Here is a 24,173-nt window from a genome sequence, read left to right on the forward strand (position 1 = left end):
CCATGATTGAATGCCTTTGTAAGAGCTAGCTTTGTATTCGATCGAGAATCAAAACACGCAGTTTATCGTTGAAAGATTAAAACTAAACTCATAGCTCCTTAGCTCCTAAATTATACTTATTCTATAAAGAAGTGAAATCAAGAAATCGTGCTAATCTACAGAAGTTTACTAGGTAGTATCCTAAATTGAACATGCCTTAAAATCTTGTTATTCTAAACTAAATATCTATTCCACAGTGCTTGCCTAAAGTATCTAAATACTTAACCTAAAATCCTTTCTATATCTATATCTACGTGCAAAGGTAACTACTATTAATCGAACTATTTACATGAACTTATTCAACGGCTATTTTAGTACGGATTTATTTAGTCACACAGCACTAGTTTGTGAGTAGTAGCATATACGACCCCGGTGATTCGAAGCCTAGATCCCTTCCCCTAAACGTAGGACAAACGGGACTAAACGTAAGTGCAAATAGATAAAAACAACATTGAACTTGATTCAGGACGGTGTAAAACCGTTATTTACATTGTAACGATTGTAGTCTGTAAGACGTAATATCATTGCAGGAATATATTAATACTAGGATAAGAACATAAATCCTCTCGTTCCGGTCGTTCCTCACCTGTATTAATATCTCGGAAATTCACCCGTCAATTGGTTGGCTAATCTCCAACAACAGTTTTCCGGTCGCGTTAGTATAACATTTGTAGTCTAGTTTCCACTACTTTTTGGTTAATTAACAGCGGCAATATTATCAATTTTCGAGCAAAAAACTGGTTTTAAAATCCTCAGCGATTCTCATTGACATCATTTCTTAATAAATCTGATAAATTCCATTCAACATCCGCCGATAACTTTGTTTTTTCTTCAACAGTGTTTCTGCAATAACTCCAAAGCGCAATGACCAAATGACGGCATTTCAATGTATCAATGCATCAACAACGTGAAAAAGATTCCCTTTTATAGGAAGTCCCTGTTCATGTTTGCATTCATTCCAAAATCACTATATTTCAATACATTTCAAAACATGTAGTGGTTACCTGCTGTCTTGTAGCTTTCACTAAAATTTCACGTAACCAGTACGACCAAATCACGTCAGGTTCACCTGATCAAACACGTAACTACTTTCAAGCTTCACGTCATTAGTACTGGAAGATCCAGTCAGAGTCACCGGATAAATCACGTAACTCAAGGGAACTAAAATTTGTTCAGGTTACTTGTCATTCAGGTCACTCTTACGTGAAAAGTATGGTGGATGAGAACCACATTTGTTTTCAGGTAAATATGACGTGAAGATTTTTCAGAGTGTAGTGATTCTGTTTCATTCCAAATCTTCGACCACTATTCTAGTTTGAATCTGGAGCAAAATAGAACAAACTTGCTGGTTTCCCCAGTAGTGTTTTAAATATTTGAATCTCGTGATTCATTCGTGGTTCAAATCTGCAGAAAATAGAACGGAGCGTTATACCAGTTTTATTTTTTTGACAGTTGAGTGGTATAAAAAATTAATCTAGAACAGCTGCTGGGAAAATTAATGTTTCAGATTCATATTCAAACTGACAGCTGGAAGGGAAAGATGGGCAGGGCATGTTTATGCACACATGTCGGACAGCAACCCTGCAAATATGGTGTTTGTGTATCAAGCACGATGATTAGCATGCCATGATTTTGTAATTCATTAATAATTGAAATAAACGTTAGTTACTCTTAGACCATCAACCAAACAGGTTGTACTTTCTGCTACCTCGAAGAGCTTCCGACTCAGGAGGTACAAAAAAGCGTGGAGCACAGCGAGCAAAGTGGGCTGACCAGATACAGAACGACTTGGCGATTTTGGGGTGCAATCAAGGATGGAGAGATGTAGCCCAGAACCGTGTATTGTGGCGTCAAATTGTTTATTCAGTGTTATCTGTTTATATGTAGGCTAAATAAAATGAATGAATGAACATCGCCGCAGGTATTAAAGGTAGGGACCATATGGATTGATGAATTAGAAGCCCCCTAGATGTTGTTCGCTTGATTTCTCATTAAAATGGCTTTCTCAGGGTAAACAAATCTACATTACTCGTTCAGATAGAGAACTTTACTTCGATGTTATATTGTAAATAAAATCGTATATCCTATAAACAAATATAAATTGCATTTACATATGTTGTGCCTGCCATCGTTTAGTTTTATATACACAGTCTAAATAAAAAACCTAGGCATGGAAGTTAGTCACAGAATCACGTAATGAGAATGCAAGACTTGTTTGCTAAGTTATGGTGTCGAACAACATGTTCAGTTCATTTCTATGTATCTCACTCACTGCTGTAAATCATGATGGAAATGGAAGTTTTTACACGTTTTGACACAGTACAGACCTAATGAGTTAATAAACTAGTTAAGTAATTTTACCCTCCTCTGGCGAGCTTACTTTAACTTTAGTTATTGTGTTATATGGAAATTGAACGCTTATTATCACTTATCTTCATCATCTTCATATTTATAAAATGTAAGTGTTTGTTTTAATGACTAAAAATAATGCAAAGCATATGACTGGGTTTTTCTTGCATAACCTAATATTGAACTTATCTATGGCGGAGTTTAACTTATTTTGAGAGATTTAGACGTATAAGCTACGGGATAGTTTATCAGATTTCCTCATGCTGTTGTAGTTACAACTTACTGGACTGGGGACAGTTAATATTAATTATGTGCATTATATGAGAAACATGACGAGTTTCTTTGATATTTTTTAAATAATTAAACAAATATTGGATGCTCCTTTGGCGAATACCCACGTGTGTAAGGCACGCTATATATGATTACTGATCGTACTCCGTTTAAGACGTTATAAAGGGCGAATTTTGAATAATTTAAAAAAAACTGCGAGTTTCTGTACGGAAGATTTGCGAGTTGATTTTCTTCTTTAAGTTGTGCTAGTTAGGAGTCAAAGAAAACTATAACCCAGAAGATTCCATACAGTGGATAAATGATGTTAAATTCGTCTTTCATTTAGAAGAAATGATAGAGGTAGAAGTTTTGGAAATGTTATTGGAAGCACGAGGTCGACAACAGCAGTGAATACTTTTTGAAAAAACGAGCTAAATATTCATAATTAATCGTTTACTAGATTTGAATTCTATACCAAATCAATAAAATTCCATCAAACGATAGGCAGTATGTCATCTAACATAAACGGTTACATGATGAATTCCTATCGAATTACATCAAATATGGCGGACACTGGTGCTTATGGTAACTTTCAACTTGTACTAAGACAAAAAACGAAGTGCCATCGACGAAAACCAACGAAAACGAGACGTATTGGGTTTGCCTACGCAATCAGCAACGATGTAATGCGGATAATACCCCTAGGGGAACGGTTCGGCACTTCATCTCATAGCTCTCATTTCCATCCCATCAAAAACAAAGCAATAAAAAGGAATTTGATTTGTTTTTTTTTTAATTTTTGTGATTTTTTTTCAGCAGTGAGCACGCATGTTAGCAAAAAGAAGCAACAAGATTGGTGCTGTATTTCTCTGGTTTACAATGAGATGAATATATGTTCAGTGAGATGGAAAATGGAACAGTTCCCCTATATCATCATAACTTATTGCGATTTGGGAGCAAATGCTGGACCATTAATAACAGAAAGTTATACAATTCAAAAACAAGACATTTTTTATTTGTATGATTGTCGAATAAATAGCATGTCTTCAATTATGTTCATTTTTTTGGAATACAAAAGAAAAATTGGATCAACAACAATAATAAATACAAATAATTAAATTCGTTTGAAAGTTTCCAAATGTTTGCAATATATTTGAGGCTAAACCCTCGTTACATAATACAATTCAGAAGTTGTATACTCTTCAATATATAAAACACTTCTTGACATTGGTTCTAACCTTCGGTAGTTACAGAATAAGACACTGATTGTTAGAGGCGGTGCGAGAAAAACGGAAACACATCAGTTCGTCTCCCACAACGCTCGATTTACGCGCTTCGAACTGATATCAGAAAGGGACATCTTATCATTTGCAATGTACCTAATTAGATTTCAAAGCAAAGCAAATTCTGTTCGTATCCACTAATATATGTTATCTGTGCGTAACAACAGTTTTTTTTTTCGAGTAATATTTGTCGTTGCCAAATGATCACGATAAGTAAAAACAGCTGACACAAACCCGTTGAAAGATAACACAGAACGACGGGTTCAATAACCCCACTGTCCAGTACATTTTTCAGCACCCCGACGTGCTTCCACCGAACCGCCGACCGAGACGGCGAGCCCGTTTGACCCGAATGGTTTGTAATCATGAGCCCAGTGCGATATTGTTTCCACTGGCGTCCAATGATTCTTCTTCGTCGCGCTGCGACTGTCGAGAACTGGACGCACCATCTGTTAACGATCCTTGGACGGTCGACGAGTTAGAATTAGATCTTGGAGGTGATACGACCAGCATGTTGACCGAAATGAGTAACGGGAAGGTGAGTTCCTTATCGAACATGATCAGCATCGCTTCTTCGTTTTTGTCCAGCGATACTGTCTGGATTTGGGTGGTTTGTTGGTGTTTGATTTGCCGAAGGTCATTTAGGGAAGCTACCGACACCCTAATCTGGAACTGCCGTTTCACCTGTAGGCTAAGTAACCGTTCGTTTTCAGTTCGGTGGTGCCTTTTTACTCTCAGGGTTTTCGTGTCCGATATTAGAATCAAGTCCAATCCGAAATTAAATCCCGTCCATCGCCACTTGAGGTACTCATTTTCCGGCAGGGTTCGTCCACATCGTATGCAGGTTTCCAAGAAAAGTTTTTCCTCTACGTCCTTAGGTCCTTTATCTAGCGTTTGATCAACCAACAGCATGCTATTCCACTGCTGAAACAGCGGTTCGTGCAACCATTCCACCGGAATAATATTATCCTGCTTCAGCACTTTGATGTCCACGTGGTGGTTAAGTAAATTGTGTAAGCGTAACGCGCGGAAGCACTTCTCGTACGGCTTCCCCTTCGGAGTATCCAAGAATGCAACTGAGCTCTGTCTGTTTGCGAAATACTGTAGCTTTTCCTCTGAAGCCGCCACCTCCTCTCCCCCTGGATGCAATTTCAAATACATCCAATACCTCAGCAACGTATAGAGTGACAGCTCGGTTTGCATCACATACAGACCGGGACTGGCGACCAGCAGCTCCATCAACTCGACGCTAATCAACCGTAACCACTTGCCAGTTTTGTAGTACAGACTCAGCAGGTTTACCAGCAGCCAATTGAACGTCGATTGTTTCACACTTTTTACTCCGTACTCGCATGCAGCTTCGTAATACTTGACCGCCGTCTGAAAGAAATGGGGACATATGTTAATTATTATTATACAAGGGATGCTAATCAAAAAGCAAATGCTGGAAACGCATATAGATAATGTGAAGTACTACTGATTATCATTGGCGTAAATAAGGGGGGGGGCGGGGGGGGCTGGCCCCCTCCAGACCTACTTGTTCCCCCCCCCCCCCAGAAAATTTTGAAAAGTAATTTTCACTTTAGTCAGTTTTTATTTCATTTACATATTTCCTACATATTTCTTAGTTTTGATTATGAATTCTATAAACATTTTTTTTGTTGCGTTATCACATCTATGACCATTTGTTCAGCAAAGCATCGAAATATTTAAGTTGGACCCCCGGGAACATTTTCTCGATTTTTAAGCTAAAATCAATGCCGCTTCTAATTCAGTTGCTAGCATAAAATAATAAATTTGTTCTGCATTAGTTTGACTAGTATCCTGGTCGCAGAAACATAAAAACATAATTGTATTAAGATATAAATATTTCTGTTCTATTAAACTATCATCCGCTTCAAAAAAGACTGAGCAACTACATCAAAATGAGCACATGTACACAAATACGGTCAATGAAATTTCGAACGACCATTCTTTCGAAAATCTTCGAGTTAATCGCAAGGTATGTCGCAAAACAGTTGATCAAATTCCTATGGAGCTTTTTGCTCTCGCTATATAATTCTGGCACAGAAAGATATAAAATTATAAAACTTAAGAATCTTTGTTACAATGACAGAAAAATCAACAACGCATTCCATTGAAAGTATTAGGACAAAACTTAGGCAACCTTCGCACTCACAACAGAGATTGCATTAAAGAAATATTTTTATAATCCTCAAAAGATCTTGTTCTATTTAATTTTTTGGCGATTTCATAAGGATCATCGGAAAACTCTTTTGTGCCTGCTTTAGTTAGAATTTGTTTTTTAGGATAAAAAAAATAGATTTAGAAACCAGTCCGTATCAGAAAACATTTCTTTTACAGCTCACTTCAGATCGATTTGGTTGCTTCTCAAGTCTCTTTGATTTTTGCAGAGAAATCTCTCACCTATTCAGAAAACCATAATAAAGCCTCTTCCTAACGTCAGTAACTACAAAAACCCTATGTTATTCTGGAATTTGATTTATGACTCATAATTTTATGACGCATGGAATTTATGACTCATAAAAAAACACTTTATGATTCCAAATTTGTGTTCAAATTTGTGAAGCAATCACAGCATCATTGGATCCATGCGCACAGTGTTTTAAATCGGCTTTGAAAATTACATCCCACCAGCTGGTGCCATGGCCCCCCCTGGACCGAGACTCTAGTTACGCCTATGCTGATTATTGATAATCGTTTTAACCCATTAACGCTTGGAGTATAGGCAGAGCTTACTAAAAGTTCAAAAGAGCTATTTTATAAGTATAGGACGCTGGGATAATATGGTTTAACTTGTAGAATGCACTTATTCAAATAAATTTAATAACATATTTACAAGGGAACTATTTCATTTTTCTTCTTTTTTTCATTTCAGCCTAAAACAAAAATATCTATTTTCAAAATAAAAAAAAGCATTATTGTACACGGGGTCACATTCCGCGTAAATTCCAAAGCCACATAAAAACGTTACAAAGCGAGCCCGTCGTGTACTGTTGAAAATCACAAAAAGAAGGTTTATGAGATGAAGCATTTCCAAGAAACCAAAAGTTCGTTTAAAAGTACGTTTTTCGCTTTATCAGCTTGACTTGACAGCCATTCGCATACAGTTCTAGATTATAGTTTGAGGATACCATCACTGCACAGAACTGTCTGTCTACCACAGACAGTTATTTGGGATTAGGACCAATATTACTGCCTGCTATACTGCTTATGATCGCATATTAGTCCAATATGAAAAAAAAACATCAAATGAAGGAAATAGGAAACAAACATCGAGCGCAAGTAACAGTAAGGCCATCTTCAGTGTCTCGTACTCAACTCCACTTGACTTGACTTGGAATTCCTCCCGGATTTTGATTACAGTGTTGGTAAAAACTCAAAATCTCAAAACTCAACGATTCAAATCAATGGTGAGTTGAAACGCATCCAACTCAGCCCCTAGAAACGCTAGGATGAGTTGAATCATTGATGATTGAGATTGATGAATGATTTCACCAACACTGCTTATGACACGTTAACGACATTCCACTAAAAGCTCAAAATGATTTTCTCTAAGCATTCCTGTTTAACAGATGCATTCGACAATACTATGATGAATATGACCGTTACAGATTCTAACTAGAAAACTGTTGGGCAGGGCAAACGAACAGAGGAATCTTCTGAGGAACGCGAAATAAATACACGTGTGTATGATTGAAGTGACAAAAGCAGGGCTGTTACAAACTAGTCGAATTCAAATCCGCAAAATCCGCGACTAGCAAAATGTAATCCGCGACTGTAGAACCACATTCGCGACAAATGAAAATATGGTCGTCATAATACATTCCACTAAAAGCTTAAAATAATGTTCGTATATAAAAATATGGTTTCTTACTTCAAAAACACGTTTCATGAAATCGAAATTTCAATATATTTGCTTCTAATCTATTTACTCATTTTTCATCCATACAAAATTTTGCAACAACAAAAAAATCTAGCCGCTTGAGATTTGATTGTGTAGATTTGGCAGATTTGAAGACAGCACCTTTCTACTTTTATCCAGAGCTTAAAATATTCATCTTCATGAAGCAACTTCGGTCCGAATTTTGACAAACATCGCATGAATATTCAAAACATAGAATGACATAGTCAGACGACTACTCCGGGGCCGTTCAAAAATTACGTCCAAGGTTTGAGGGGGGGAGGGGGGTCAGAGTTTTGTGACAGTTTGTGACAGGGGAGGGAGGGGTTCGTCTTATGTGACGTCCGTCCACAAGAAAAAAATACTGAAAGCATTTTAGAAACAACTTGCATTTTAAAACATTCAAACTGTTAGTAAGGGACATAACTCACTATGTTATTGTGAAAATAGTGTACGAAAAAGATAAACCACAGTAATCGCTAAAATAAAAATGAGACATGTACGTACAGGGGGAGGGGGGGGGTCAATTATTTGTGACAGTTTGTGACAGGAGGGGGGGAGGGGGGGTGAAAATGCCGAAAAACGATGGACGTAATTTTTGAACGATCCCTCCACGAACTCATTCATTCGACTGTCACTGAGTGTGTTTACTATGTGCAGAAAAAAACATAATTATCATTGTTTATGTTGATGTTTACCGCTGAAAGTGCCTCGCGGATGAAAATCGGATTCAGTCCTGCCACTTTACTTTACTTTACTCATTTGAAACGTGTTCAGATTTCAGATAATTTATCAATTTGTAAAATGTGCATAAATATTCAATGACTAATATTCAACTGAATATTGACTGGCTAGAGCCGACTCTGAATATGTCGGAAGTGAACTGACAAATGAAGAAAAATTGACTTCACTAAAAATTTATGATTATTTTACACTCTGCTTTTATCAAAGCAAGTTCTTGGAGTGGGATCAATTCCCTCGAATATTTTTAAATTCAATTTTTTTATAGTATAGCATAGGATAGTTACGGTGTACTTCGTAGATTGGACAATAGCGATACTCATGTTTTTCTTTTGGAATCTTCATTCAGATTACTAGGTATCAGAAAACAAGATGGGTGTGGTCCTTGAATTCAATCTACGACACAAACCACAAAAGCATGAGGATTGCTACTCCTGTCCACGCCTTCACCTCTGGGAGAGGAAAGAAGTGTTGATGTAGTACTAAATAAGAGGCCCCCGACACAGCGACACCCTCATAAGTACAATGGAGTTGAATATTAGGGAAGGTTTTCGTTGGTCAGGATTTGCCTGTAGCTGAAAATTTGACCATGGTAAATCTTACACCGTAATGCACCACGCAAAGGTGTCTACCCAGCGTTAGAGAGCTTTAAGGGGGAACATAGATTAGCATGAAACCACTACATAACTCCGCATTTTTTGAATGAGTGTTTCTCGGTGTTGCACACCGCCGGTGGTAAATCATTCAGAAAGCGCTTTGCTGTGAAATCCGTAGAGCGTCAAGCGAAGATAACATACACCAAGCACTAGAGAATCCAGAAGAGGCCATAGGCTTCATGAGGGCTTTTTTTTATTTTGCAATTGAAGAGGACCTGAGAGTACGAAACTTCAGTGCGCTTTTAAGCAATTGGCCTCGGATTGACTACGTAAGAGTTAATGAATCTCAATCGGAGCGAAGCTGGGTAAGCGGAAATTGTTAGATTCTGCCACCACCTGTAAAAACTAGTTTGCAGTGAGTCATGTCCCAAATTGAAGCTAACGGACTTTCAATGGATGAAAGACGAGGAATTTTGAAGCACAGGTAATGGAACAAAAGCGTATGGAACTGAAAAAAAAACTATTCTACCCATGTTAAATTTATCCTATTAAATTGAGGGAACTCCGATTTTCACGAGAGTGTAATTGAAATTCGCGATTTTTGCGACAATGTTTGACGGAACCGCGATTTCCGTGACTAAAAGAGTAAATCCGCGACTGTCCGCGACTGTTGTAACAGCCCTGAAAAAGATAACTGAAGCTTTATTCAAATTATATCATCATTTAGTGTCATTTAGAACTATTTGGTACTCGGTGGGCCATGCGCTTGTATTGCGCTTTGCTCCGGTCAAGAAAAGTGCCATCCATAGTTTGCTTGCAGTTACCATTGGGCAAGTAAGTATAGAGTGCTGCGCGTCATTTCGGTCGCGATGCTCCACAGTCTGCATATGCCACCGGGCTCGGTTAATAGACACTTCGAACGATCTGGTATCATTGTGCTTTGTACAGTCGAGACGTAGCTTGTTTGCTGCAAGTAGGGGAATTGTGGGTAAAACCGACACTGCGGGTAAAACCGACACCACTTCAAATCTCTGATTTCAAGTGATTATCGGACAGAATTTCGACACACTTTGAATAAACGTTTGGTTTCTTGTATTTCTAGGCATTTTGTAGCTGGCGGAGACGTGTAAGAGTCATAATAAACAGACAAATAGCATTGATCGCCACTGAGAAGATAAGTTATGTAAAATTTTGGCATCGGTCTATAAGCTTTTTCGACAATAATTTGTAGATTTTCAGTATTTAATCCATCTCTGATCCATAATTGAACATCATTTTGTGCATGTTGAGCTTGAGCTTGAGCTTGAGCTTGATTGACTGCTCGTAGTTGCTACTCCATTATGACCAGATCAGCTGTTCTTGCACAGGGAACCAACAGATGTTTGCTTGGGACTAGCACACATCTCCAATGTACAAATACTGGTGATCTCATTTGTTAGGTCATACTGGCGCCTGCCACGTCAGAATGCAAGTCAATATAGGGAAGGGGGAGGAAATGATGATGCAATCACTCGCCCACTGCAAGCCGAATATACCTCTGCACTTGCCACGAGTTCATGCGGAATTTGTTGGAATTTCTGGGTTAGGTTGGAGAGGCAGAGGTCCGTCTTGGTTAACGAGCTGCCAATGTGATAGATAGGAGAAGGTAACTGATGGAATTTCTAATTGGATGTAGGAGCTCTATATTAATTTCCAATTCTAGCAGATTACTGATAGAATACTCAAGTTGAAGGTATAGGAATAGTAATGGAAACGGTGAAGTCCATGGAAGTCCATTTCCAGTTCTAGCGATTGCTAGAACATGAGAAATAAAGGGAAGATCCATTAATTACGTAACGCAAAAATTGGGCATTTTCAACCCCCCCTCCCCCCTATGTCACACTTTTTGTATGAAACGTCTGCAAATTTTGTATGGATCGTCACACTTTGACCAACCCCCCCTCCCCCCTCAAAGCGTTACGTAATTTGTGGACGCTCCCAAAGAGAAAATACAAAGTAGCAGAATGGAACGGACCTGGGATTGAACCCACGACCTCCTGCGTATGAGGCAGAAGCAGTAGCCATATGACTACCAAGCCCGCTTCTGAACATCATTTTGTGCATGTTGTGGAAAAATTGTTAACTTTTCTAATTTTAAACATCCACATGTATCTCATCATTATTATGTTATCAGTTGGGGTAAATTCGACACCCGCCATCGAATCACGAAATACCTCTGTTTTATTAGACTCATCATTCGCATAATATAATTCAAGTATTGGAAAACGAGGCGCCTGAATACAACTTAATCATAGACTAATAACATACCATATCATCATTGGGCATGACAATAGGTCTAGGGGGTAATATTGAGTCATCAAGGAAAACCTGCAGGTCAGATGACAATAGCGCTCAAAGAAAAACCGTATTTTAGGCTTATTTTGCTCTTAGATATATTCAGTCCGTTCTCTAGTATTGTTCTCTTGTGATCCATTTTCACCCCTGTAAATATGTAGCTTGTCACCTACGGAATTAATAATTTTCATTTCTTGTAATAACTGCACCATCCGTATTTATTTTAAATCGCCGTTATAAACAACTATTTAAAAAAAAGTGGAATTTAAATGTAGGTCAATATTTACAGTAGTTAATAAATTTGTTACTAACATTCTTATAATCTATATATTTTTTTACCCGACCCACTAAAGAAACTAAATAAAATATGATATATGGTGATGATTTTGAATATATAAAGTTTTGTTCAACCTCGTTTAGGGGTCACAAACCCTAAACATGAATTTCATACACAAATATCAAAATGAATGTTGTTAAACATTTTGTTGTTAAACATGGTTCTGGTGTTCGATTCCATAACGACTTGATGTGTCGGTTTTACCCTCATGTGGTGTCGATCTTACCCGCACCCCAGTTGGTTGGGCTGGAAGATGGACTGTTCGCATTTTCATCATAAATCAAATTTTATCAAGAAATATTGTCCTGAGACCTCATGGACTGATGCATGAAGAGCCAAAGTATGCTTGTATGAAATTTCTAGACCGAAAAATTGCTTCTTAGATTGGGGAATTGTAAAGTTGCTTAAGGTGTCGGTTTTACCCACTTTTCCCCTATGTGGTCATCCATCACGGATTCGAGTGACAGTTTGCTAGCAAACTGCCACTTGTCTAGCAGCATGATAATCTCCACAATTCTCATCAGAATCCGAGAAGAATTCCCAACAGAATCCGAGAAGAATTCTCATTGGAATCTCTGAAGAATTCCTTTCAGAATCATCGAAGCATTCCAACTGGAATCCAAAAGAATTCACACTGGATTCCTTTCGGTTTCGTTGAGGGATACCCTTGGGAATCTGTGGGGGATACCCTTCATAATCCATGGAGGATTTGCTTCAGAATCTCTCGTTGATTTACTTCGGAAAGATTTGTTTCGGAATCGTTCGGTGATTTGCTTCGAAATTCCTTGGGGATTTGTTTCAGAATATTTCGACAAATTGCTTCGGAATTCCTCGAAGATTTTGTTAAGACCAAGGATTGAATCCTAAAGAGAAAGAGCAAGTCTCTCACTTATCATCTCTGTATACATATACGATATGTAGCATACCGCAAGGTACTTTTTTCGCAAGCTGTCATGATAGAGAACTGATTCGGGATGCTATACCCTATGATAAATTTCTTTTAGAAAGCTCCAAATACGGGGAGCCCTGGTCCTGATGATGCATTTCAACTTGTTCTACACGCCTGTGCCAACACGAAAGGAGCGAAAACAAAGCGAGAATCACCATTTTTCTGTGGGAGCTGCCTATCCGATTCTGTGTTTTCGCACTTGTATACAAGTTTGATAAATTTGTTATCATGGCTTTTTAAGCTTCGGAACAGTTTTTGCCTCTCTTTTATCGTTGTTCGTTATCTATTGAGAGCAATTTCTGCAAACCCTCTTTAGGACTCTTATAGATTATTTACCTATAAGTATTAAAAACCTTATCCAATTTAGAACAATTGAAAATAACAAACAATAGTCAAAGTGCCCTGCTAAGGCCAATTTTGGGCATTAAAAGACTAAGAAAAAATAGTTTTAAGAAAAATGTCAAAGACAAATGCGAAAAGAGCAATATTGATTTCCCGTGCCAAATCACTTTTTATTAATATAAGTTTGAAAAAAATAATCTGTGGATTAACAAGAATCTTAACAAGGGAAGAACATAAAAAAATGTAATTTTTATTATATTCATCTAAAGGTTGGCACATATGAATAAATGTGAAATCTTATCAATTCACAGTCCTTTTTGATTGAAATTGATTTAAATGACGCTACTTTTAGCGCCACACCTTGAGAATATTGTCCATTGATTTTGCTCCCATGTGATTCAGTAAAAAGGGAACCCATAAACTGTAGAAGTATTGGTGTCGTATTTATAAAAAAAAAACGAGGAATATTAGTAGGGTAGTTCAAAAAACGACCCAGCGCCACAACGCTCACTCGACACTCCGAGTGTCCTCCAAAAATCGATTTGAACAAAAACTGTTGAGCGCAAGCAAGTTCAAGTTTTAATACACTGGTTACAGCGCCTCCCTCCAAACGCTGGCGAAAAGATAACCCACATGAATGAAAGCAACATTCCAGAGACTTCACTGAACAAAAACCGCACCTTAGAAAAGATCCATTGATTACGTAACGCAAAAATAGCATTTTATACCCCACTCACCCCCATGTCACAATTTTTGAATGAAGCATCTGGCCCTGGTGCGATAGTGTCGACTAGACTAGACTAGAAGTATCTGCCCCTGGTGCGATAGATATCACAGACGAATTCCGGGTATTTTGTTGAATTGCACGTTTCACTGATGCCTTCTGAGAAGCCTAATTATCATGCTAAAGATTCGCAACCTTGATTAAAATCGACTCCCAACTGTTCGAACGACCATTCAATATGCATTGTCTATGGTTTTGAAGCTCTTGAATATTTCATCCAGTCAACGGGAAGTGTGGGATTGACCCGTGGAAGATCCGGTTCCATATTGACTGCCATCGTGGTACTTATCCAACTATGTCCTTAACGGAATCCCATAAATCCCGTCCACACACATGGGAGTGAAATTTACAGACAAGCTCCTGATGTGTAAACTGGCCTTAAAGTACGCGAGGACCTTGAATCCCTAGAGGACCTAGCCTTTATTCCGACCAAATTTTCCCTCAGTTTGAAACTTAAGCTCCATGTTGTGCAGTTTATTTATAAACTATTTTTTCATGCCGTCGCTTTTAGAAATGGACGATTTCGAAATATTCAGAAAGACTTCGAATGATTTTTAATGGCTCTAAAAGAACATAATGATTGAAAAATATGTCGTAAAGCAGATTTGAAAAAAAATGAATCACATACTTCGGAAGATTTAAAAAGAATAATAGAAAATTAACTTAATCTGAAAATTAGAATGTCTGTCCCTGCGCTTCATTTTATTGACGTTGACATGATTTTCAGGAAATACTTGCTTACCAAGTAAGATAAAGAGATAAAGACACAAAAAACACTTTCCATGCATTTGAGTTTAGATTCCTAGTAAAATATAAAATTTGTTTGAATAATATTTTGGAGCTCTTTGGAAGCATCATTGAAAAAACGGAACTGAGGATTTTTAAGATTACGACGGGACAGCACAATAAGGTTTAAACAACGGAACTGTCCCGTTGAATACGGTACGTATGGTCAGCCTACTTAACAGGTATTTTAGTAGAGTATTTTAGTAAAGTCATGTCATTTCACCAAAGAAAACCCGTACCGCCTTATAGAAACCATCTTTCTTTACCACCAAAATAGGCGCCCGACCTTCTTTCCAAACACCATTCCAGCCACCATTTCGAACACAATTTCAGCAGCAGTTTAACCTGCCTTACCATGTTCCGACGCAGCATCCAAAACGACACCAAGCATTTTAACAATCCTCGAACCAGCCTCAAATGACATTTCCGAAACCCGAACCCAAGCATAAGAATAAAAATGGTAAGCTACGAAAATAGACCACCCATTCAGATGAAACGCCCAGCATCTCATCAATATCCAGTGCCACCATTCAAGAGTGTGGCTCATCCACTTGAGTATTTGATTACGAAGAATAGCCAGAATACGTCGATGGTCCATACGAACCGTATTATAATCAGGATGAAGAACAGGAACGTGAGGAAACCATGGATGAGAATGATGTATAGCAGAGGAGCAACAACCATCTACTTCTACTCAAGTCAATTTTTAGACTGGAAACCGAGTTGTTAAATCCAACTCTACCTATTTAAAGAATTTCCATTTTTGGTAGACACTGGAGCGAATATAAATATGACCGAACCCAAATTAGCATACAGTTATAAAATTTCAAATCCTTATGATTTTAAAGCCAGTGACATTTTTTGTGCAAGTTTCCACGCAACCGCAGCTATTGATATTATTTTCTTCAATCCCAAAATTAACTACAATGCCTAATTTCTTCTTCATAAAGTTTACCCATTTTTGAAAGGAATCATCGGAACCGGAATTCTAAAGACGAGCTCGGTGGTCTAGTGACTACCGCTTCTGCCTTATAAGCAGGAGGTCGCGGGTTCAATTCCAGGCTCGTCCTTTTCCTACTTTGTATTTCTATCTTAGTTCTTTCTGTGTTTCACGTTCTACCAAAACGATTCCTACTGTTATAACCTTCCACACAATCTCAAAACCTCCCGTGGCACCTATGAGAGATCGTAGAGTTCTCTGCATCTTTCTTAAGTAAGTGTCCAACTAACCATCCTTCCCCTTCCTCAGCATTCGCAAGGACGTGGCCAGGACAGATATCGACTATTGGAGAGTGCATTGCTTTCATCTAAGAGATAGTGATTAGTCCCAAATCAATATCTGTGGTAACGGATGAAAATGATGCTTCTCTCATACAATAGTCTTGGCTAGTACCACCTACGAATTTGTGGGAATTGCTCAATGTTGATGCTAATGCTAATCATCGCTAATCAGCCATTTATTGGCATTCGTTTAAAAAATATGCAATAAATAACTGTAGTAATACAAGACAGACAAACATTTGACTATATTATTTATCTATAATAATTATAAGCTTTTGAACGGTTTTACATGTTTAACGGTCTAACAATCAAAGTGCGACTTGAATGGGAATGCTAGCGAATCACACTTACCTCCGCGTTTGATGTTTCAATCATCACCTCCGCACACCGATCAATCAAACTATCCAACTGAAAGAGGGTGGCCGTTGCCAGAATGGAAACAATTTCCCTCGGTTCCAGCACCACCTCGTCCATGTACAGCGACCCGAACACCGAGTACAGCGATTCGATAGTCACCTTCGGGTCCACAATCTCGATATGGACGTAGTCCTCCTCCGCCTCTCGCCACGATCCGTTGAACATTGTGGCGAAGTAAGGACTCTGGCTGAGGTAAACTTTGTGCAGGTGCCACACCTTACCTAGGGCGTGCACCGTGATGTCCGAGTTGCGTTCCTCCTTGAATAGCGCCTGGTAGATGTACTTGGCCGTCGAGATGAGCTTCTTTCTGCAAGCGAGGTAGTAAACAAGTGGTAAGCGATCCCGAACGGAACCAACGGGGCGTGAAAAAAGTAAAGAAAAACAATTACCGTTTCGGAGTAGCAAGCGATTTGTCGAGCAAATCGTTGATCTCCTCGTTGCTGTCCGAGTCGTCGTCCTCGTGTTTGCGCTTCTTACCGCGCATTGCCTGGATCGGGCTGGTGACTTTGTTCATTACATTGCCCATTCTGTTGTGGATATCGGGTGGGTTTCTGTTGAAGATTTGGAAACAATGATAATGTTATTTATGGAACATGATTTATAGTCTGATTACATTTATGGATCATTTTTAGCGGTAACGTAACATTATAAAAAAACATTTTAGGAATGAGGAGTATGTGCATTCAATGAAAGTTGTTTATCTCCATAAAAGCCACTCTATGCGCTGTGGTCCTTATTCAGTATGTAAAAAATGTGTATGTCTGCGAATTCGCTAGTATTTTTTATTTTTTATTGTCTTGTTTCATTGGATTTGATTCAATAAAAATCGTAAATCATTACCTAGAAACCTATAAAATTATCTCAAATTAGGTCACCGTGTTTCTATAGCTGACCTATTAATGGCTCGTGCGAAAGAATATACTAATATCCGGTACCATTGAGGGAACTTCCAGTTTGAACATTTGGAAATCATCACATATTTCTTCATCGGCTCTTTACACGCTGTTGAAGTCGGCCTCAAACATCCAATCAAGCCGACACGGCGAAGCTAAAACACATGTTTCCATCATAACATTGGCCTGACATCACCCAAACATACAAAATTACGTTCCGAATTAGTCGCCACGCAGCTAAAAATAAACACCCTCGAATACGATGAGAGAGAGGGAGTAAAAATTGTACAAATATTGCACAGTGCGTACACTTTGTAAACCTAGCTTCTCAAAAGGGCTTTATATCGATGATGATTATTTTTTCAATTGCTTCGAAACATCTGTCGATACAGATCGTAATTAGACACTATTATTATGACTGAAATCTAAAACCATGGAACCAAGCTTTGAAAGATACTTTAGCTCATGTGAAAAGTTGAACGAAGAAATCATCTGTTAGATTATACAGACGCTAAACGAGGACATTCAACTTTCTGCTAATTCATATTCACGCGCTTTCTCAACAACGCCAGCAGTGTGCAAAAAGATGATGTCAACTATTTCTGTTTTTTGGTTTCGACTTTATTTTAAACACAAACCACCGGTTTGCGGTGGTTCTCAATTCCGAAATTTACACAACTAATGGACAGTAGTGCGATTCGATGCGTTCATGCATACTAACCCGGTCCAAAATTGTTAATTAGAAGTAGGTGCTGCACTATACAACATCTATATTACATTTGAGATTTATAATGAGCGATTGTTAACACGTAATTTGCTATTAAATGTGCTAATCTGTGCATTACAATCGAATTTTCTTACTCATTTCTCAAAACTTAAACATAACACCATACCTTTATCATTGAGTTTTTCTTCACTAAACTATCTGAAACTGGGCCACACAATTCTTCGATATACGAAGAATGGTTAGAGCATTTGATAATAATTGGTTTTAAGAAACCCCTTTCACAATCCTAGAAGAAAACCTGCCAAGGCCACCATAAAAACCATCTTCGTAAAAAACTTATTCTTTGATTTGCATATTCATCACTACTATTTTTCTTGAGCTGATCTAACGCGTATACATTGGTGATGTCACTACAGAATACAGATAAAAAAAACCTTCACATCAGCACAACCGTTTGCCTTCAAAAGGGGTTCCATTCTCTTCAAACTCAATGAAATATCAATAAAGCACGTCCATACGCACTTCAACTCGAATCACTGGACTGGATGGCATTCGATAGGGCAACACACAACTTGTGCATGGTAGTCTGTATGTAAACAAACCACTGCGCTGGCGTCATACCTTACTATAGTTAATTGCGCATCTAATCACACGAATTCAATCCAAGCTTCGTAGGGAGGTAAGCAGCTTCAGATCCCGATTAAGTAGATAACGTTCAATACAGTGCAGTGTTCGATCGCGCGCGCGTAGCTCCATGCGTCCACGTGATTGCAAAACTGAGTTGGCGGCGCCCGTCAACGGCGATGTGTGTATCAACAAGCTCGCGGTTCAGCACAGACTGCCATCGGCGGCGGTGCAGCTCCGAATCGGCTCTTTCCCGGTACAACAACAAATGGATGAACTTGACTGAAGCCATAAATACTTCCACACACATATTCTGCTCGCTATATTTACATTGCCGGCTGCATGTGGCAGCAAAGCGGTAGTAACTTTACTATAGACTGGTTGATAGAAGATTGAAATATATTTTGGGATTCAAATCTCTCAACGATTTAAATGAAAAAGCTTCACCTAGGTATAAGAAATGTTTCATACAACATTTGAAAATTTGCAAGAAAACAATATGACTGACTATGCCATATTCGTAAACATAGAACTATAAGAACTTTGCATGACTCAAAGAGGAATTGATAAATAATTAAATTCATAGCCTATCGTTGCATGAATTCGCGCAGTTAGAAGCAAATGGAAAAGCATATGCAAAAGCTCAATATGGATAGCTCTTTGCACCTTTTATTATCAGACTAAGACCGGAGTGGCCTGTACAGTGCATAAAAGTCTTCTCCATTCAGCTCGGTCCATGGCTGTACGTCAACTACCTCGCAGCCGGCAATGTAAATATAGCGATCCATCTTGCTCGCTGCACCTCGCCTTCTTGTTCCCGTCGGATCGTTGTCGAGAACCATTTTCACCGGATTTATGTCCGATATTCCTGCTACGTTCCCGGCCCACCACAGTTATCCAATTTTCGCGGTGTTAACGATGGATGGTTCTCCCAACAGCTGATGCAGCTCGTGATTCATTCGCCTACTCCACGCACCGACCGTCATCTGCACCCCACCATGGTACTGATAATACGCAGCACTTTCTTTTCGAAAACTCCCAGTGCTCGTTGGTACTCCACGAGCATCGTCCAGGTCCGTAGAGATCTACCGGTCTAATAAGCTTTTGTAGATAGTCAGTTATCGGAGGTCACAAAAGATCCCAAGTACACGAATTCTTCAACCACCTCGATTTCGTCACCACCAATGCTAGCCTAATAATCGAACACTGCCCGAGTAGATGTCATTTAAAAAAATTTGGCCTGATTCAGAATGATATATGTCGTTTCTGTAACATGGAACATGAAAGCTCAGAACATCTGCTTTGTATAAGAAAATGATTTTGAGCTTTTTAGTGGAATGTCTTCACTTGTCATAAGACGAGTTAGTACAATCCCATTGAATTCCACCACTTAATTGTATCTTGACAGATACGTATTTCGACCTCAAATGTAAGGCCGTCTTCAGTGTCTCGTACTACTCGTAGTCGAGTCAAGTACGAGACACTGAAGACGGCCTTACATTTGAGGTCGAAATACGTATCTGTCAAGATACAATTAAGTGGTGGAATTCAATGGGATTGTACTAACTCGTCTTATGACAAGTGATCTGCTTTGTAGTTTTGATGCATTGTACAAGTGTAAATCTAAATTTATAAATAGTGGCTTTATGCAACCAGGAGAGTCCTGGAGTGGGAGGACTCTAAACATACCTGAACGACAAACCATCACGTGGCTAGGTATCGTTGTGCAGCGTACACACGTTCAAGCAGTTTGACCAACATTGACTCCACCCTTTGTTTGGTCAAGCATCGACCATGTTCTACCAACCGCGAATCGACACGAACACTCAATTTATTCGACAAACAATATCACACACCCAGAAGATGCCGAATGTGATTACTAAGGTGGTAGAATGGCTTTTGGCCACACGCATCGTACGACTTGACCGGCGGACCAGGGGAGGTGATGTGGCCATCGCTCTTCGATACAACAGCAGCTCTCGCCTGCTGCCAAGCTTATAGCTGAACATCACTGAGGCCATCGGTGTCGAAGTTACTAGCACTGTCGGCACAATCACGCTCATCGCGACGTACTATCTAACTCGAGCCAAACTGCCGTAATCTGGCAAAGTGACGTATACGCCATTTTCCAAAAATGGTAGTAGTACTCATCGTACTCTTTAACAGAAAAATGGAAATCATGTATGTTGTAAAATGGCGCATACGTATACGTCACTTTTTCAGATTACGACAGCAAAGCCGGCGATGGTTTATCGGCCGCCCTGCGTAGGGACATCGTGAAGCTCACTCGGAGGCCAAACATCAAACCTGGGGGTTCAAAAATCCCAAAAAATTGCTTACGTAAAAAGTGTACGACCCCTTACAACATCAACTACATCGAGATGCGCCTCTCGAAACTTCCCGAGCAGGAACGACGACCTCGATAACAGAAATCGGTATGAACTAGCCTTGCATAAGAGGTAAAATACCAAAAAATAATACCAAACAAAAACTTATATGCCGAATACTTGAGGCATAACGGTATTTCAATACCAGGCTTAGGTATTTCATTCATTTTATTCATTTCATTAGGTATTTCAATACCAAACGAATAATAATTTGTTATGCATTTGGTATTGAAATTGAAATTAATAACAGAGCATCTTTGGCGGTGTGCAAGAAGACGGTGTGTGGCGGCGAAGAATGAACCATGAGCTCGCCCAACTCTACGGCGAACCCAGTATCCAGAAGGTAGCTAAAGCCGAAAGGGTACGATGGGATGTTGCAAGAATGCTGGACAGAAACCCTGCAAAGATGGTGTTCGCTTCCGATCCGGCAGGTACGAGACGGCGTGGAGCGCAGCGAGCGAGATGGGCAGACCAGGTGCAAAACGACTTGGCGAGCGTGGGGCGTATCCGAGGATGGAGAGATGCGGCCTCGAGAAGGCGTTCGACAAAGTATGGCATGATGGCCTGGTGTTCAAACTACAACGCTACAATCTTTCCAGTTACCTGGTAAAATCATCAACAACAATCAGAGCGCGCTCAGACCGCATCGTGCTTTCGTGCTGTGCGGTTCTTTCTCTCTTTGCGGAAGGAAGTTTTTAATACTACCCGAAGCTATTTTAATTTCAACGGTGCTTCTTAGCGCTATTTGTACCCACTGATCCCGTTACGATCTTTGCAAGGACCCGTGCCTTCGTTTTACGTTGGACCCGTTTGCGGAAGTAAAATTCCGACAAGCGGTGGTAATCCTGCAGGGACACCGTTCTGGGAAAAAACCTCTTAGAAGGTCACGTCTCCACGCTCAGCCATGAGCATTAATAAAAACAAGAGGAAGGGGAGTCTCTGAATTCTCCACTTCCTTCAAAGAAACAAGGTTTCAAGACCGTCCTGCCAAAGCGCGGAAAAAATAGAAGGAAGCTGGAGAATTCAGATATTCCTTCTAACTCTAATATCGGAAATAATTCTTCTCCAATCGAACTGAGCAATCAGTTCAGTTCAGTTCATTTTCAGTTAATTTCCAATTTTAGACAATAATCGTTGCAATCTTCTATTGCAACGATTAACTCCTTGTACCCTTAGTATAAAATAGGTTAAGATTAGTTTAAGTTGAAAATATTGTAATTCCTACATGGTTCAATTCAACCAGAGGAAAAATTCTAACTGCCAGAGGCAATTGAAATGTATTAATAATAACTAAAAATATAACATAGCAAATAAGGATGATAGTGTTAAGAAAACACGGAACACCTAGTCTAAGAGATGAATGCATGTATTAGATAATTAGCAAATAAAAAAAAAAAAAAAATCAGAGCGCTAGTGGGAAACCCCAACAAGGTCTGTATGCCCTGATAGAACATCTCAACAGCTGGAAGATCTGTATCAACACGGCGAAGACCCAGGTAATAATTTTCCCTCACTCCAAATACCTTAAATATGTTCTGCCTGGAGACTGTAAAATTATCCTCAATAGCACAACTGTGGAATGGGCAAATGAGGCCGAGTACCTTAGCTGGACCCTCGACAGCAAGCCTATTTTCCGGCAACAGGTTGACGAGACGGTGAAGTGTCACGTTTTGTTGAAACTACTGTACATGAGCTTGCTGTCTACAGGTAAATCATCCTCTCTGTGATAGAATAAGGCATGCCGGTCTGGGAAAGCTGCGCTAAAACGCATCACCACAAACTTCAACGGATTCAAAACAAATTCCTGAGGATGTTCCTTAACAACACCAATAATTGTTTTGAATAGTTTTTCAAGCGAAATCTTAGGATATTGAAAGCATGATGTCTCAACTGAAACCATCCAAAAGTGTATAACTATAATAAATCTGATTAAAACCGCACTACCCCCACTATTGGTGCTACCTCCACTAAGGGTACGGTTACCATATTATACATTGATTAAAAAAAGGATTGAAGCATCGGCAAAGGACATGGCAATGTTCAACGGAAGCTGATTGGAAACTCTGTACTTGGAACGATAGACCCTGTTGGAATCTGTCCGAGTTCGAGAGATGTAAAGGTGAAAACGGGTTGTTTCGCGCAATGGAACGGTTCAGTAAATGATCGTTCTTCAGCTTGATCAATGCATATTTCCTTTCTTTAGAAGCTCTGATAAATTAATTTAATTCCTTAATCAAGAATCATCTGAAGAACGTGTTATATAATGAATTCTAATAATAATAATACATAAAATTCGAATAAATAAATTAAATAAAAACATATGTAGATTAATGGAGGATTCTTTTTTTTAAAATTACGAGGAAATCCAGGCAAAGTAATTTATTCTCCAAGAAGTCCGAGGAAAATCTACTCCAACAAAGCTGGGGAGTTTCATACCCAACTTCTCTAGAAAATCAAATAATGGAGTATTCTTCCTCCATAAATTCTGGAGAATTCCAGCTTCCCGGTATTCTGAGAAATCCCCTCTTTTCAAGGAATTCGGAAAAAATCTTTCTCCAAGAAATCAAGGGATACCTATCTTCTACAGGAATTACATTGTTTGGTGTTTGTTGCGCTTTCACTTTCAACCGCAAGGTTTCCAAGTCAAGTTACCATTTTTGCATTCGTGTATCATCAGCAGTAGTGTTGGGAGAAACTCGAAAATCATGAATGACTAGAATCAAGCATGAGTTCAAATCTACCAAAGAAATGTTCGTAATTCGACTCATAGTATTATTTTTATGTATTAATGTATGTTTATGTATGCTTTTAAATTGACTGAATTGATCCCCAGTTGAGTGGATCAAACTTGACAATAGGTAAATATTTTATTAACATGACAGTAAAGTTAAACTATTTCGACCACACTTACTCAAATTTGACTTCCCACATGCAACTAGAGATGTCGCAAATTAATCGATTACTACGATTAATCGATTCATCGTTGTGATAATCGATTAATTTTGAATCGATTATTACCAAACAATTAATCGATTCAATAATCGAGAGGAATCGAGAGTAATCGATTAGTTACTAATCGATTAATCAGGATTTTACGACATCATAAGGA

At 38.9% G+C, this 24,173-nt stretch overlaps 1 protein-coding gene across 9 annotated transcripts in view; it reads right to left on the reverse strand.

Annotated features, from left to right (window-relative positions):
- Nucleotides 1–2,077: 2,077 nt before the first annotated feature.
- Nucleotides 2,078–24,173, reverse strand: part of LOC134226074 (protein germ cell-less) — a 43,634-nt gene continuing 21,538 nt past the window's right edge. For 7 of the 9 annotated variants that reach the window (XM_062706604.1, XM_062706601.1, XM_062706600.1 and 4 more), the window contains exons 3-5: nucleotides 16,823–16,984; nucleotides 16,368–16,740; nucleotides 2,078–5,321 (exon numbers count right to left, since the gene is read on the reverse strand). In XM_062706604.1, the coding sequence (XP_062562588.1) occupies nucleotides 4,305–5,321; nucleotides 16,368–16,740; nucleotides 16,823–16,959 (1,527 nt within the window). In that variant the 5' untranslated portion in view covers nucleotides 16,960–16,984 and the 3' untranslated portion in view covers nucleotides 2,078–4,304. Of the gene's footprint in view, nucleotides 5,322–16,367; nucleotides 16,741–16,822; nucleotides 16,985–18,219; nucleotides 18,423–18,674; nucleotides 18,900–24,173 lie in introns of those variants that run through there. The other 2 variants (XM_062706605.1, XM_062706606.1) reach the window with 2 other exon arrangements.

Source organism: Armigeres subalbatus, chromosome 3 (genome assembly GCF_024139115.2).
Source record: "Armigeres subalbatus isolate Guangzhou_Male chromosome 3, GZ_Asu_2, whole genome shotgun sequence".
In the NCBI taxonomy this organism is placed as follows: domain Eukaryota; kingdom Metazoa; phylum Arthropoda; class Insecta; order Diptera; family Culicidae; genus Armigeres; species Armigeres subalbatus.